At 38.8% G+C, this 13,249-nt stretch overlaps 1 protein-coding gene across 13 annotated transcripts in view; it reads left to right on the top strand.

Moving 5' to 3' along the window:
- Nucleotides 1-13,249, top strand: part of LOC139449680 (C-Jun-amino-terminal kinase-interacting protein 4-like) — a 104,568-nt gene that overhangs the window by 29,885 nt on the left and 61,434 nt on the right. For 12 of the 13 annotated variants that reach the window (XM_071231178.1, XM_071231177.1, XM_071231169.1 and 9 more), the window contains 3 exons: nucleotides 8,468-8,650; nucleotides 9,999-10,224; nucleotides 11,055-11,075. In XM_071231178.1, coding sequence (XP_071087279.1) covers nucleotides 8,468-8,650; nucleotides 9,999-10,224; nucleotides 11,055-11,075 — 430 coding nt within the window. The remainder of the gene's footprint in view (nucleotides 1-8,467; nucleotides 8,651-9,998; nucleotides 10,225-11,054; nucleotides 11,076-13,249) is intronic. The other variant, XM_071231167.1, reaches the window with a different exon arrangement.

The following is a 13,249-nucleotide window of genomic DNA, read 5'->3' as shown; positions in this document are numbered from 1 at the left end:
ATATATATTAAATTCAATTACTTATCTTGGCAAGGAGTCCATAACACAGAATCTTTGACAAAACCTCACTTCAAAGGCGCAGTCTGCATTTCCTTAAAAGGCAGTGGTTGAATGTTTACATGCATCAAATCAAAGAAATCAGAGTGATTGTGTTAAATCCAGGTCATTGAACTTACTCCCCCCAAAATTGACTCAATTACTAGAAATATATTTAATGCACAATTTTCTTTTCCCCAGGTGAAAAAGTAGGAGTTATAGTGAACAGTGTCCACAAATTAAGCATAAAAGTCACAACTCTGAATTCAGGACTCATCATAAATCCCCCTTAATTTCGATCACAAGTAAAAGGGGCCATTCGGGTAGCCCAGTGGTTAAAGCGTTCGCTCGTAACGCCGAAGACCCGGGTTCAATTCCCGACATGGGTACAATGTGTGAAGCCCATTTCTGGTGTCCCCCGCTGTGATATTGCTGGAATATTGCTAAAAGCAGCGTAAAACCATTCTCACTCACTCACTCACTCACTCACTCACTAGTAAAAGAAGACTGGAGGTGACATCTGAAATTATTATGATCTTTCAAGAAACAATTTTCATAAATGATCCCCTTCCATCTAGACTCCAACGAGTTGTGCCAGTTAAATAAACTGTACAGTTACCCCTATCTGAAGACAATGCTATGACACAAGATATCAGCCCAAAATTTTGGATGAATATTTTGCCTTACTGTCATATCCTTGCTGGTACATGGTTCTAATCAAACATTCACTGTATATCCCTGTATGCTGGTGTCAGAGTTAATGATCAGAGAATCTGTTCGTGTGATGCTCCTAGCAAGAGTTTTTCTCTCATGATTCCTTGCAGTGGTAGCTGGGCACAGAATGTTTGTCGTGAAGACAACTGTCATTAGTGCCAAATATAGCATTTATGTCTCTTCTATGATCTCTTGTTATGCAGCAAGTTGTAGGTTGGGAAATGTTATACCAAATATGTTTGAACAAGTTGAACTTGTTTTTATCACCCAGATCTTCTTTCTGTCCCAATCTCATTAAAATCAGACCTTAGTTCTCGCTACCGCTAAACAAAGATCTGAGGACATCCCAGTAGGGGTCACGTCAGAATGACCAATCAAAGCTTTGCTTACCAGATCATGAAAGTGACAGTCAGAATGTGCTTTCTAATCATGCATCCTCGAAAACTTTAACACGGGTATTCCGAACGATAGTTAACAGGTTTAACGACTGAATTCATACAATCTAGACCATTCCAGAATGTTATTTTTGTTCAGTCTTCAAATTTTTAATTGAGAATTTATCAAAATATGTTTCGAAGCGTAGTAGCCAATTTGAAAATAGTGCCGTAAAGCATGAGAAGGCTGCCTTCTGATTTGTCATTCCATTGGTCAGTCAAAGTTCGAACAAGGTCGGTCTTGACGTGACCCGTAATGGGATGTCCTCAGATCTTTGTTTAGCGGTAGCGAGGACTAAGATCTGATTTTAATGAGATTACTCTCTGTCCATTCATCTTGTTAGTATTGTTCCGTGTTCTTTTGCATAATAGGCATTTCCTGATATTAATTGATCATCGTTTCATTATTCATGAACTCATCAGCCTGCTCCACCCAATACATCTGCTCTAGGTACTATCCTTGACCTGTTACAACATTCATCCTTGTTCTCTTGCAGTGAATCAACATTAGCCCGTCACTCTGTCTCCTCAGATATTTAGCCTTGTTCGTTAGTTAGCAAGGAATCATGGGAAATGTGTACATTCCTTGTGCAACCATATGGGATCAACGTGTAATCAAAGAGGCAAATCTTTCTCCCCTTATCAGAATTTTTGTTCGGCAGAAACTATCAATAGGGCCATGTCAAATTGTACTTACTTGTACACTGTTGTAGGAATTGCCACATCTCGTTTTCTAAAAGATTTTTTTTTGGAGTAGATTTTCTCATAAGATGTAATATGGATCACAAGATTTTTTTTTTGAGTAAATTTTCTCATAAGGTGTAATATAGATCACAAAAGTACATTATGCAAAAAAAACAACTCAAGATCTAGATTCACAAGAAGGCATGAAGTTTAACTCAGTGTAACTCTTTTTTCGACAAAGTTTTTCCCAATCTTTGTAAAAGATGTCACAATCTACCTGGAACTTTTGTCAAACTTTTCAACAACAAAAATTATCATATAAGAATATCATTTCCACAGGTAAAACTCAATAAGAAACAAGTGATTAATTTCTAGTATGGCCTAAAGGATATTAACTATGATTCACCATCAATGATATTACCATGCATTTATTTATTCTCAGGTTTTCAGCTTGACTCCTGACAGCCTTGTCTAATCCATATCTTCTTGCTATTGCTTCCTCCGTTGCATGCTAAGTGTGGTCTGTTGTAGATGTTCCCTTACGTGCTTTCCACACCATCTCATTTCTGCCATTTTGATCCACGTTGATCCCGTTTGGTTATCTTGTGTTTTTCATTGTTATTGTATTATTTGTCAGAATTGTTGAAATTTGTGTTATTTATTGTTTTATGTAAATTTGCATATATAAATGAATCTTATTTCTATTTGAATCTACTCATAATTGTATTTTACAGGAATAAACTTCCTATTTAAAAATCACGGCTCTGTTATCAGTGTGGATCAAATTGGCAAAACATTGTACCTAATTGTATGCATGATCAACACTTTCAGTTCACCCTGTTGTTGCACTGTCTCTCGCAAATTCAGTTCTCGGTGCAGAAGCTTTTGTCACTTCACTTGATTTGCTGCTGCTGCACGCAGACCATATCTGATTTAAAATATCCACACAAACTAAAAATGTCGACCAAGTCTTTGAAAGATTCAGTTTATCAATCTCAAAACAATGAACTGTTTTGCTTTTAATTTTCCTTTCGAGTGTAATGTGTTATTGTGAATGTTAATTTGTGTATCTTTTAAGTTTTGTTGTAGATAGCTCATTTCGTTTGATATTTCACATTAAATGTAATTGTTTTTCCTTTTCCATGTCATCATGGGCTATGATATGGTCTGCATGTAGAATAGCTGTGATAGTTAATGTGACATGTCATGCCGAAAAGACTGAATGAGATAATTTATCAGGAGACATGCTTGGTAACAAGGGAGGTAACCTACTTACATCACCAACTGTCCTCAAATAGCAAATATTGAATACAAATCTATTATAAACACACAATACCTCACTCTGGCAGTGTAGGTTCAAAATCCAGACTGGACTCAACCCAAAAAGTTCAAGAATCTGTAATTTACGTGTTAGCCCAAATATAACATTTGTTATGTCAAAATGAATCAGTTATCTCCCTTGAAATTATCTCCCTTTGACTGCAGGAGGCTGCCATTTGCAAAACACTAATAAAGGTGGTTTCATGTCATTATATCTACCAAACATTGCACCCAACTACTAATAATGGATCCAGATGATTCCTCCACCTATGAATTGTTAGGAAATTAAGTGCGTACATTTGTCACATTGCATAGTCAGCAGTGACAAATCTGCAATTTAGATTGGCAAAGTGTCTGATATAGAAATTTGCACTGGCCTAAAGAATGCCTGTCATCAGGGTTAGATGGATTCAGATGAGTTACCCACCTAGATAAAACATGGAGCTTGGGACAACATGCATTTGATTACCAGGAATAGAAAATCTGAAGGTTCATTTAAAAGCAGTAAATAGTGGATATTTATTTTTTGAGTAGATCCGGAGCTAATTATCATGTCTGACCAATTTTGTGAATTTAAAGGGGCACTAATCTAACGCCATTCCCCGGACTGGTTGTTGCCTTTGTTATTGTTTTTCCCCCCGTGAGTACCCGGATGATACGCAACGCAACTGAGCGTGACCAGAGACTGGGCTACCGTCTGCAAGGACAGCTAAATAAACTTGGAGGCTGGAGGAAATATTTGTTTTACGCATTTTTGCATAAACACTGATTGGTTAACTGTGATCTATAAAGATTTCGACAAAGGACACATGTTAATTAATTTCTTCAGCCTAAACAAACAGACAAAAAGAACAGCGGAGCTCATCAGATGTCATTTGGAAATACCCCAGATGGTTATAGTTTAATACTAAAAAGAGTATCCATGCAGTGAAAGGATTTTCGGATTTCGGCTTGCGTCGATAATACGATTACTACTCCCTTGTTGTCATCCACGTTTTCTCGTATAACCCTACACTTGTGTATTTGTCGTCATTCACTTGATGCTCAGTTAATGAATTTATTACAGGTGCAATTAGTGGTAGCACCACTTACATTACCTGACAAAGGTTCCCATTTGGCATTTATTGTGTCTGGGGTAATTATTCAATCTAAATCCAGGTTTGAAGTGAGGTGAAATGTGTGTTATGTAATATGCACGTGGCAGCCCAGCAAGAGATGAATGATCAGTTGATTTACTTTGTTTTGTAAATCAACGGATCGTTCCTAGTCATCAAAGGATTAACAGAAAATACGTTGATTGATTTATCACTGTTATCTTGCACAGTGGATATGTCAAGAGTGAGTGTTTACATGTCTAGGTTTTCTAATACAAAGGGAATACACTCATATATTGGCGTGAAGTGCCGCTGTAAAAACAACATACTTTGTTCAAATGGTTAACTGATAATACGTTGATTGATTGATCATTGTTATCTATCACTCAATGGATTTTTTAGGAACCGTGGACGTTATGAAAATTGTTGTCACGTGGGCTTTCTCAGCCGACCATTGAGACGTGACACCTATGTAAAACACCTGAAACAATCCAAGTGATCAGTTGAGAAACGAACACGGGTTATAATATCCCGAAACGATATATATCTTTTAAAATATTTGATTGTTAGTGAGACACGTGACATCGAATAAGTTTCTTTGTAAAGCTGCAGACGAGTGGGATATTGTTCCTTTGTGTGAATATTCATGGATACATTCCTCGATCAAGGAAGCTGCCTAAAATTTATACACATAAATTTGGTAGGTTGTAATTATGATATTTGCATTTTGTTTTCCTTCTTTTGAACCGATTCGTTCTTGTTTCTCTACGTCTTGGTTGGGAAATTCTTCAATGCGCGATAGACGTTATTTTCACAGGTCTTTTCCTTTGTAAGCGTGTATATATTACTGTCAATTTGTAAAATGTGATTCTCTCAGGCAATTTATAAAATGTGTAAATATTTCAGTCATTTCGACTAAAAAATCTATCCAGATTGATTAAGACGATCAAAAAGGCCTACAAACATCACAACAGATTATTATGTAGGATTAGCAGCTTTTCAACGTAACATTTTCAGTCTCTTGGTGATGACATTAAACATCAAAATGTTTGGAATTTGTTATCATGATAATACAGATAGAAATGTTTTTCAGTCACTTTGTAAAATAACTGAATATTTAGACGTTTAATAAATGTGTTACACATTTGACAGTAAAAAAAATATACACACTATAAAAAAAGCAATGCTCGGGTGAAATATTTACTTTGTGTTGCAAGTCAAAAGTGTAAACGAAAATCGCAAAATTACCAAGCAAGTGACTTCATCACCATTACCGATGCTATTTCATTTTGTTGATCAATTTGACCATACGCCCTTATTACTAACAATAAAAGTGACTAATGCGCTTACGAATGGCGCAGCAGAGGTCGCGAACTAGTCTAGATTTCTGCTATACATCCGGGTACTCACTGGGGAAAAACAATAACAAAGGCAACAACCAGTCCCGGGGAATTGCGTTAGATCAGTGCCCCTTTAATTGTCACCAACATTATACAGATTTATGGACAACCCTGCAGATGTTATTTGTCCTATTCTAGACACACAAAATCAAGCTGTGTACATGTCGGACATTGATGTCAAGGCATTACCTTACACATTTAGACAAAGTCGTGTGCAAAGGTATCTGTGAACTAAAAATATGTTGTGCTTTTAAAGTTCAGGCCTGTGAAATATTTTTTACACACGGATTAAGAAATGAACGAAAAGTTTGTAATTGACTACTTTGCACACAAATATTCTAAAAAGTTCTGTGATCTATGGATCTACTGTCTCAGTATTTGCATTGAACACAAGGTCCAGTCATTTTATCCAGAAATACACATGTAAGGGTGAAGTGTTGCATCCACGTTGACAGAGTCACCAACTGTCTCACTACTCTAGAAACATGGTTTCTCCACCGTTAAATACGATGTGCACGTGGTCTAGCATAAAGAAGACTCGTCCAGATCAGACACCCCCCAACTCAGAGTTGACATGTGTCTGATTGTTTGCAAATGGATATGATTTTGAAAAGAAACTAAAAGGAAGCACTGCCATAACAGATTGTTGACCAAGTACAGTTGCCCCATCTGTGATGGAGGCTACAAAATATAGGCTGCAAACATGCATGTTTCTGAAAACTTCATGAGGCGGTGTGGGGTAGCCTCATGATTAAAGCATTCACTCGTCACTCCTTAGACCCAAGTTCGATTCCCCAACTGGGTACAATGTGTGAAGGCAATTTCTGGTGTCCCCCACCATGATATTCCTGAAATATTGCTAAAAGCGGCGTAAAACCATACTCACTCACAAAGCTGCATCTTATTCTTATTATTACTAAAACAAACTGACATGAAGTGGACAAATACCTAAATGTTCATGAGAAAGAATGTAAACACACAAAGATATAGGAAGGAAAGACAAACATTCGAGTAGATGGATGCTTTTGGTAATTGAAACTCGCCTATATTCTAATGTTTAATTTGTGAAACGTTGAGTCCAAAATGTGAACACACAACTGGCTTTCTTGACAGCATCAAGTGGAGGAGTCAGTCAGCATGTAAATGTTTCAACATTGTATATCCTCAATAAGCTGGTAGGGATATTCAAATACACCTACTGATATTCATCATTAATTATTCAGTGTATTACATCTCCATTCTGTTATGGTAAATACCCTGCATACATTCACTTCAACTGCTTCATTTTGTGTCTCATTAGATTCACATGATGCTATCAAATTACTGATGTGAGAGAAAATTCATGGCAAGTTAATGACAAATATGAAAATTGAAGATGAATAGGGAAACATCCTTCCCCAATCATGGCTATTGTAGTGAAGTGGTCCAGGGTCCTTTCATGATAAAATGGAGGTTTGTTACATTGGATGATTGAGGATGATTATCCAAATCATATGAAAAAGTGGAACCGTCCAATACCTACACTCACAGACCATCGTGACAACAATGATAACACCAGGTGTTCGCAAAATTTGTGAGCATATTCTACAGCACCTGTTGTGGATAAGATGAGTTGTACCTGGAATGTTCTACAGCCAGGAAGTCCAAAGATTAGTGCACTGTCAAGTAACAGTGTGGAGTGAGTGAAGCGCTTGTATGCAGCTGTATCAGTGCTGTATCACAGAGCATATCTTACAGATTAGTCATAAATCTAAGACATCAGGTTGTTACTGATGTTAAGGAAATAATAGTAATAATAGACCATTTATATTGCCCATATTTCCACACCACTCAAGGGCATGCTTACCCCAGTCACAGTGTGCACTCAAGAATCATCCCATCTCCCTGGGGAGTATACAACCCGGGCTGCCTGTTAGGCACTAGAAGGTTAACAACCACATTACCATCTCACCCTACCGGGTGAGAAATGTATGTACACAAAAAATGACTTGCCTGTAAATGCATCCAGTAGCTATGACAGAACCAGGAGGAACATCATGCACACTCAAGAAGACAGCGGAGAGGCAACAGTGGTAAAATCTGAAACAAAAGCATTGCTATTATTAAATGCTAATAACTCTTGATCAGTGACAATGAGTCAGTGCAACAACCTTGCTATCATTATTATCAGGTGGTTGGCTGCAACTCTGCATCTTGTTTTGTATATTGCTTATAACATCCGGACAAGTCATCCATGTTCTGAGGCTTAAAAAAGAATAAAAGAACTGGTTCTCAGGCAGTGGCTTTTGAAAATATTGTGTGGGCAGTGTTCATCACAGAATGAAAAAAAAGAAACGTGCGGCAGACTTTATGGTGATGCGGGTGGTGCCTGAGAACCAAGACTATTAGTTTTTTAGCCATATTCTGCGGTTACTTCTAACATACAAACAAGCGGAGAGAAGATCGAGGATGTCATTATACATTATTCCCCCAAAGGATCGTACAAACTTCCATCATGTTCTAACATACAAACAAGTCATTCATGGTCTGACAGACTATAGAGGAACGAGACTGAATGACAAACAAGTCATTTAAGCAAATCATTGACTTGATTCCCCTCGAGTGTATTGCATCACTTACATCTTGCATACTTACATATGCTTACATACTGCTTCTTGCATTTCAACAAATTCCTTGTCTGATGAAGGTATTGCATGGCTTACAAAGCAAGTGATAAAACATGCAACTGTCTACCAGATTGACCACATCGTCCTGTGATGAAGCATGCTGTGTATTCCTGTTGCAGCTTCAGCAACCTCTTCAACTCCCCCAACAAACCGAAGCGTAGCGCCACTCTGCCAGTGGCCACGGTCAAGTACAACGCCCCCACCACCCAGGTCCAGCCGGTCGGAGACCCCAACAAGAAACAGAGGGAGAAGTACAACCTAGGACAGAAGTCCAAGGCCTATGAGTTCCTGCAAGATGATGCGTAAGTATATGTAGTACACCCATTTGAAAGGATGGGTCCTGTTAATGTTTCTCATGTCAAGAATATAAATGATATAAGCAACCTTTGAAACAAGTTATAGATATGTATCAGTCTGTATCACAAATAATATTGTGCCTTTGTTCAGCCCTTTTTGAGGGCACGGATGACCTGGTGGACATGCTGCAATTCGCTGTATGTAGATGGCACCCCTTGGCCATACCAGGATCCATCTTTCCGAGGCAAGGGAGTTAACTGACAATGCAAGTCCAGTTTCCACCCTTGCCGAACTAGGCTGGAATTATGAAGTAATATTTTGGCTTGACTAACAAGTCTGTGCATAGTCAAATCAAAATCACGTAACAAAACTCCCATGTAGAATTCGGTCGATTGCAGGATTTGCAAAACAGATAATTTCCAAAGCTTTTCATGTTTTTGATCAAGGTGCTTACGTGATTTGATGGACATCACGAAGTAAGACACGTTTTATCTCAATATAGATTTTGATTATCTGATCGTCTTTACTGTGTGCCGCTATTTTGTTTGAAGCAACTTCAAGTGATATGAGAGGTGGAATCTGATTGGTCAGTAGGAGGGACATAGAAGGGACATAACTCGTAATGCCACTGGTGGTGCTACGATTGAGCCTAGAAATTCCAGCCTATTCGTCAAGGGTGGAAACTGAACTATTATAGTCAGTTAACTCCCTTGGCTCGGGTAGATGGCCAGGATAAAGTGATTGTGAGTTTGGATGTCAGATTCACACTTGTTGCGGTGGGTGTGGTCCTTGGTTTATCGGCACTGTCTATACCCATGGGGATTCCAGTGCGTAACTGATCCCCAGTAACCTTTGCTTGTCAACTACAGTGGTCAGGATGGAGGCTTGGCTGATTGTGTTTCACCATGCATGGCTCATGGTTTCAGTCACTGCTTTTCCTGGCCGAGGCTACATTAGTTACAGGTGCTCCTAAACAATCTAGAATACAGACAACTGCAACATTTAACAAAATTAACTCAGTCACTCCCATTCTCTTTCTGTGTTTTGTCAATGTGGTGAAGGTGAATAGCCTGACAGTTTGAGGGTTTCTCCAGAGGAGCTGACATAAATTGATTTTAGAGAAACAATGTTCAAAACTGTTCGCACACAACCAGCCTTGGTCTAGATTTTCTATATAACATTTTCCTCTTTGATGACCAATTACTGAAGGTTTGGACAGGCTTGATCACAATTTTGCAAACAAAAAGAGTTACTTGGAAACCAATCTCAGTAGACAGGAAACATATGTTTGGGTAACTGACTTTAAGTCTGTAGATACTTCAAAGCTCACCACAGCTGTGTTATCTCTCACAGAACTGCCGAGAAAACTCGGAAAGAACGAGAAAAGGAGCGAAGAGAGCAGTATAAACAGGTCCGGGCTCATGTCAAGAAGGATGATGGACGAATGCAAGCGTATGGATGGAGTCTCCCAGCCAAATTTACCCCTCAGCTCCCTCGGGAACAGTCTTCCAAGAGCCATGTGCCTGTCCCCGTCCCTGTCTACTGTCGCCCTCTACTGGAGAAAGAACCTGGTCTGAAGGTGAGCTGCAGACATTGGTTGTCTGAGTTGTCTTACACATGTCTCTGTCTGACTGTGCTGTAAAACATCAGCTACATGGTTCTCATTATCTTCTCTCCTACATCACATTAAGATGTTGCTTCAAGGTAGATTCATGACCTTTCACCTCACCCTTGTACATTTTGGACTTCAGATCTGAAACTGACCATGTGAGCCAATTATAAGTTTAACTTCTGAACTTCTGAACATCATCTATTTTGTATTGATGAACAAATGAAAAAAAAGCATTTGCTGACTGGGTGAAACATGTGACCACAGCAGTTTCCCTGTGTAGAGTTGTGTCCCTTGGTTGTACCAGGATCCAAAGTTTGCACTGGTTATGACCCTTGGTTTGAGAGCACCATATTGTGCTTTCAGGTTTCACAAAAGTGATAGTAATTATATAACTGAAATACTGAAAAGTGGAATTTAGCCAAACTATCTCACTCTGGGGGGCACGTGGCTGCTCCCAGTTGATGATCAGTGAGGAAATGTGTACTGTTTAAACACCTGTGCACAGGTAAATAATACATTGCACAGAATGTGTCTATTCCTAAGCTCAGACAGTTTACTAATCTTGTTCACAGTAATTATGGCCTTCTTTTAACTTATCTTTTCCGATTTAACTCTTCTCTAAACCTCTAAACTCATCCTGGAGGGCGTCACTGACTAATTGTCCATGTGTTTTTCAATGTCTGTCTTGCTGAGCGTTCTTCTCTCTGCTGTTATAAATATTTTACTCTACTGCTGTAAAACACAGTCTGACGCATTATTAGTCCAAGTTTTACTTTTATCTAACACCTTTTTTACAGTCACTCTCATGGGAGTCTCATGTGAGTTCTAGAACATGTGTGTTTTGTAATATATATGTTATATTGTATTTTTTGGTCTACAGCTTAACTAGAATTGAGTACACCTCAGTTTTGGGGATAGACGTGCAATGGTTTTCAAATGAAGGTATTTGAAACGTGTATATTTACCAAAGACGTTTCCAAAGCATTTTTATTCAGTGTATGTGTTGGATAGCTGAATCATTTTATAAAATTGTGTTTGAGACTCGTACATGTGTAAAAAGGAACCTTTTTTTAAGTGAGCATGATGCTATTCAATCTCATTAAAATCTGATTGTTTAATCCGATACTATACTTCTCTGCATGAAGATCTGAGGACACAGGTGAGTCCTCACTAGCATGAGTTAACAAAGCCTTCAAACCAGCATATATGATTTCTGTATTTCGAAAACCAACTACAATGAAAAGATCTGAAATTATATAACTTTGGTGGCACCATTATATTTGTGGATATATTAAGACATCCTGTTTTTTCTCAGCACTTTGGCATCTGCAGTCCAAAATGAGTCAATGGAATATTTGGGTTCTGTGCATTTTCATTAATACAAATTGAAATTTCCAAATTGAGATGGTTAAGAAATGAAGCCAAATCATTTTTGGGAATCTGACATCTGATTTGCTCAAGAACCCGCCCATCCTTCATTTTGATTGGGTGGTCAAAGTTCGCTCAGAGTTCACCTTACATGATCTTTCTATGGAGGTGTCCTTAGATCTTCACCCAGAGAGGTATCATATCGGAGTAAAGATCGTTTTGGAGATGGATTTTAAGCCTTTTTCTGCCTTAAGCATCAATCAGGATGTCACCCAAGTATGTGGTTATTGTGTACAAAGACATTTACTGTTGGGGCGGTCGAGTAGCCTAGTGGTTAAAGCGTTCGCTCGTCACGCCGAAAACCCGGGTCGATTTCCGACATGGGTACAATGTGTGAAGCCCATTTCTGGTGTCCCCCGCTGTGATATTGCTGGAATATTGCTAAAAGCGGCGTAAAACCATACTCACTCACTCACTCATTTACTGTGATATTGTGATTAGTGATATTGTGGTAGTGACTGGTTACTAAGGATGTATTTGGTTGCTTAGCAATGAACAAACCTGCATGATACAGTCCATTTGATTTTTCATTTTTGTCTTTCATTTGTGGATGGTTTCCATGATCAGAGGAAGATGAATACTAGTTTGCCTTCTTTTTTTTGAATCCAAGAATTATGTGTGATGTCCATTTCATCCATTTGATCATCAGTTGTTGCCCTTTATGACCCCTGTCATATGATCGACAAATTTTGATTTTTCTCCCAAATGTTTTGGTGTTGCAATTTTCTATTTGATTTGAAAACAGACCCTATAGAGTCTGGCAGCTCTGGTGTGGTATGTTGCAATTAATGTATGTTATATTTTCACATGGAAGGAAGGAGGAAAAATGATGTCTTCATTACAGAGTTGTGATTGCACTTGGAAAACATGCATGTTAGTGTGACATAAGAAATTCAGAAATCTCTCAGATCAATCATCCACACATTTCAACGAAGTTCTTTAATCAATGACAAGTAATAGATAAAAAAAGATATTTGTGACAGGAGCATGGTTGGTGACTGGTTAGAATCATTAATTCCCAGCTGATGCTTTTTCGAATTTCTGGCAGAATACTGGCATGTTCTCATTACATCTCCATTTGAGATGAAACTGAATGGGTTTAGGAGGATGCCATCATGTGACTATGGCTGCTGAGCAGGTAGCTATAAGGAAGGGAATTCTCAACTGTGGGGAGGGGGAGGGGGCACGGGTGGCCCAGTCGTCTAAGGCGCCGCGATTCGCTGTGCAGAGTTGCGCCCCTTGGGCACGCCAGAAACCTATGATTGTGGGTTCGAATCCCGGTTTGCCCCAATTATGTTTCTAGGTTTTGTCAGCACCATACCCGTGCTCGTGGGTTTCACCGAAGTGGTAAACATCTTAGACCTGCATCACTTCGGGCTTTCCTCCCACATTTAGCTGACACGCCGTGATATAACTGGAATACTGTTAAAAGCAGTGTTAAACCCAACTCACTCACTCACTCACTCACTCACTCAACTGTGGGCTGGGTCCAGTTTCACAACGCACTCATAGCATCACGACTGTCTATGTGAGATTAATGTGTAATGACACTTGGAGCACAACT

This window comes from Haliotis cracherodii, unplaced genomic scaffold (genome assembly GCF_022045235.1).
Source record: "Haliotis cracherodii isolate W230 unplaced genomic scaffold, xgHalCrac1.p SCAF_8, whole genome shotgun sequence".
NCBI lineage: Eukaryota > Metazoa > Mollusca > Gastropoda > Lepetellida > Haliotidae > Haliotis > Haliotis cracherodii.
Note: the sequence above shows the minus strand (reverse complement) of the source record. Positions and strands in the feature narration are given on the sequence as shown.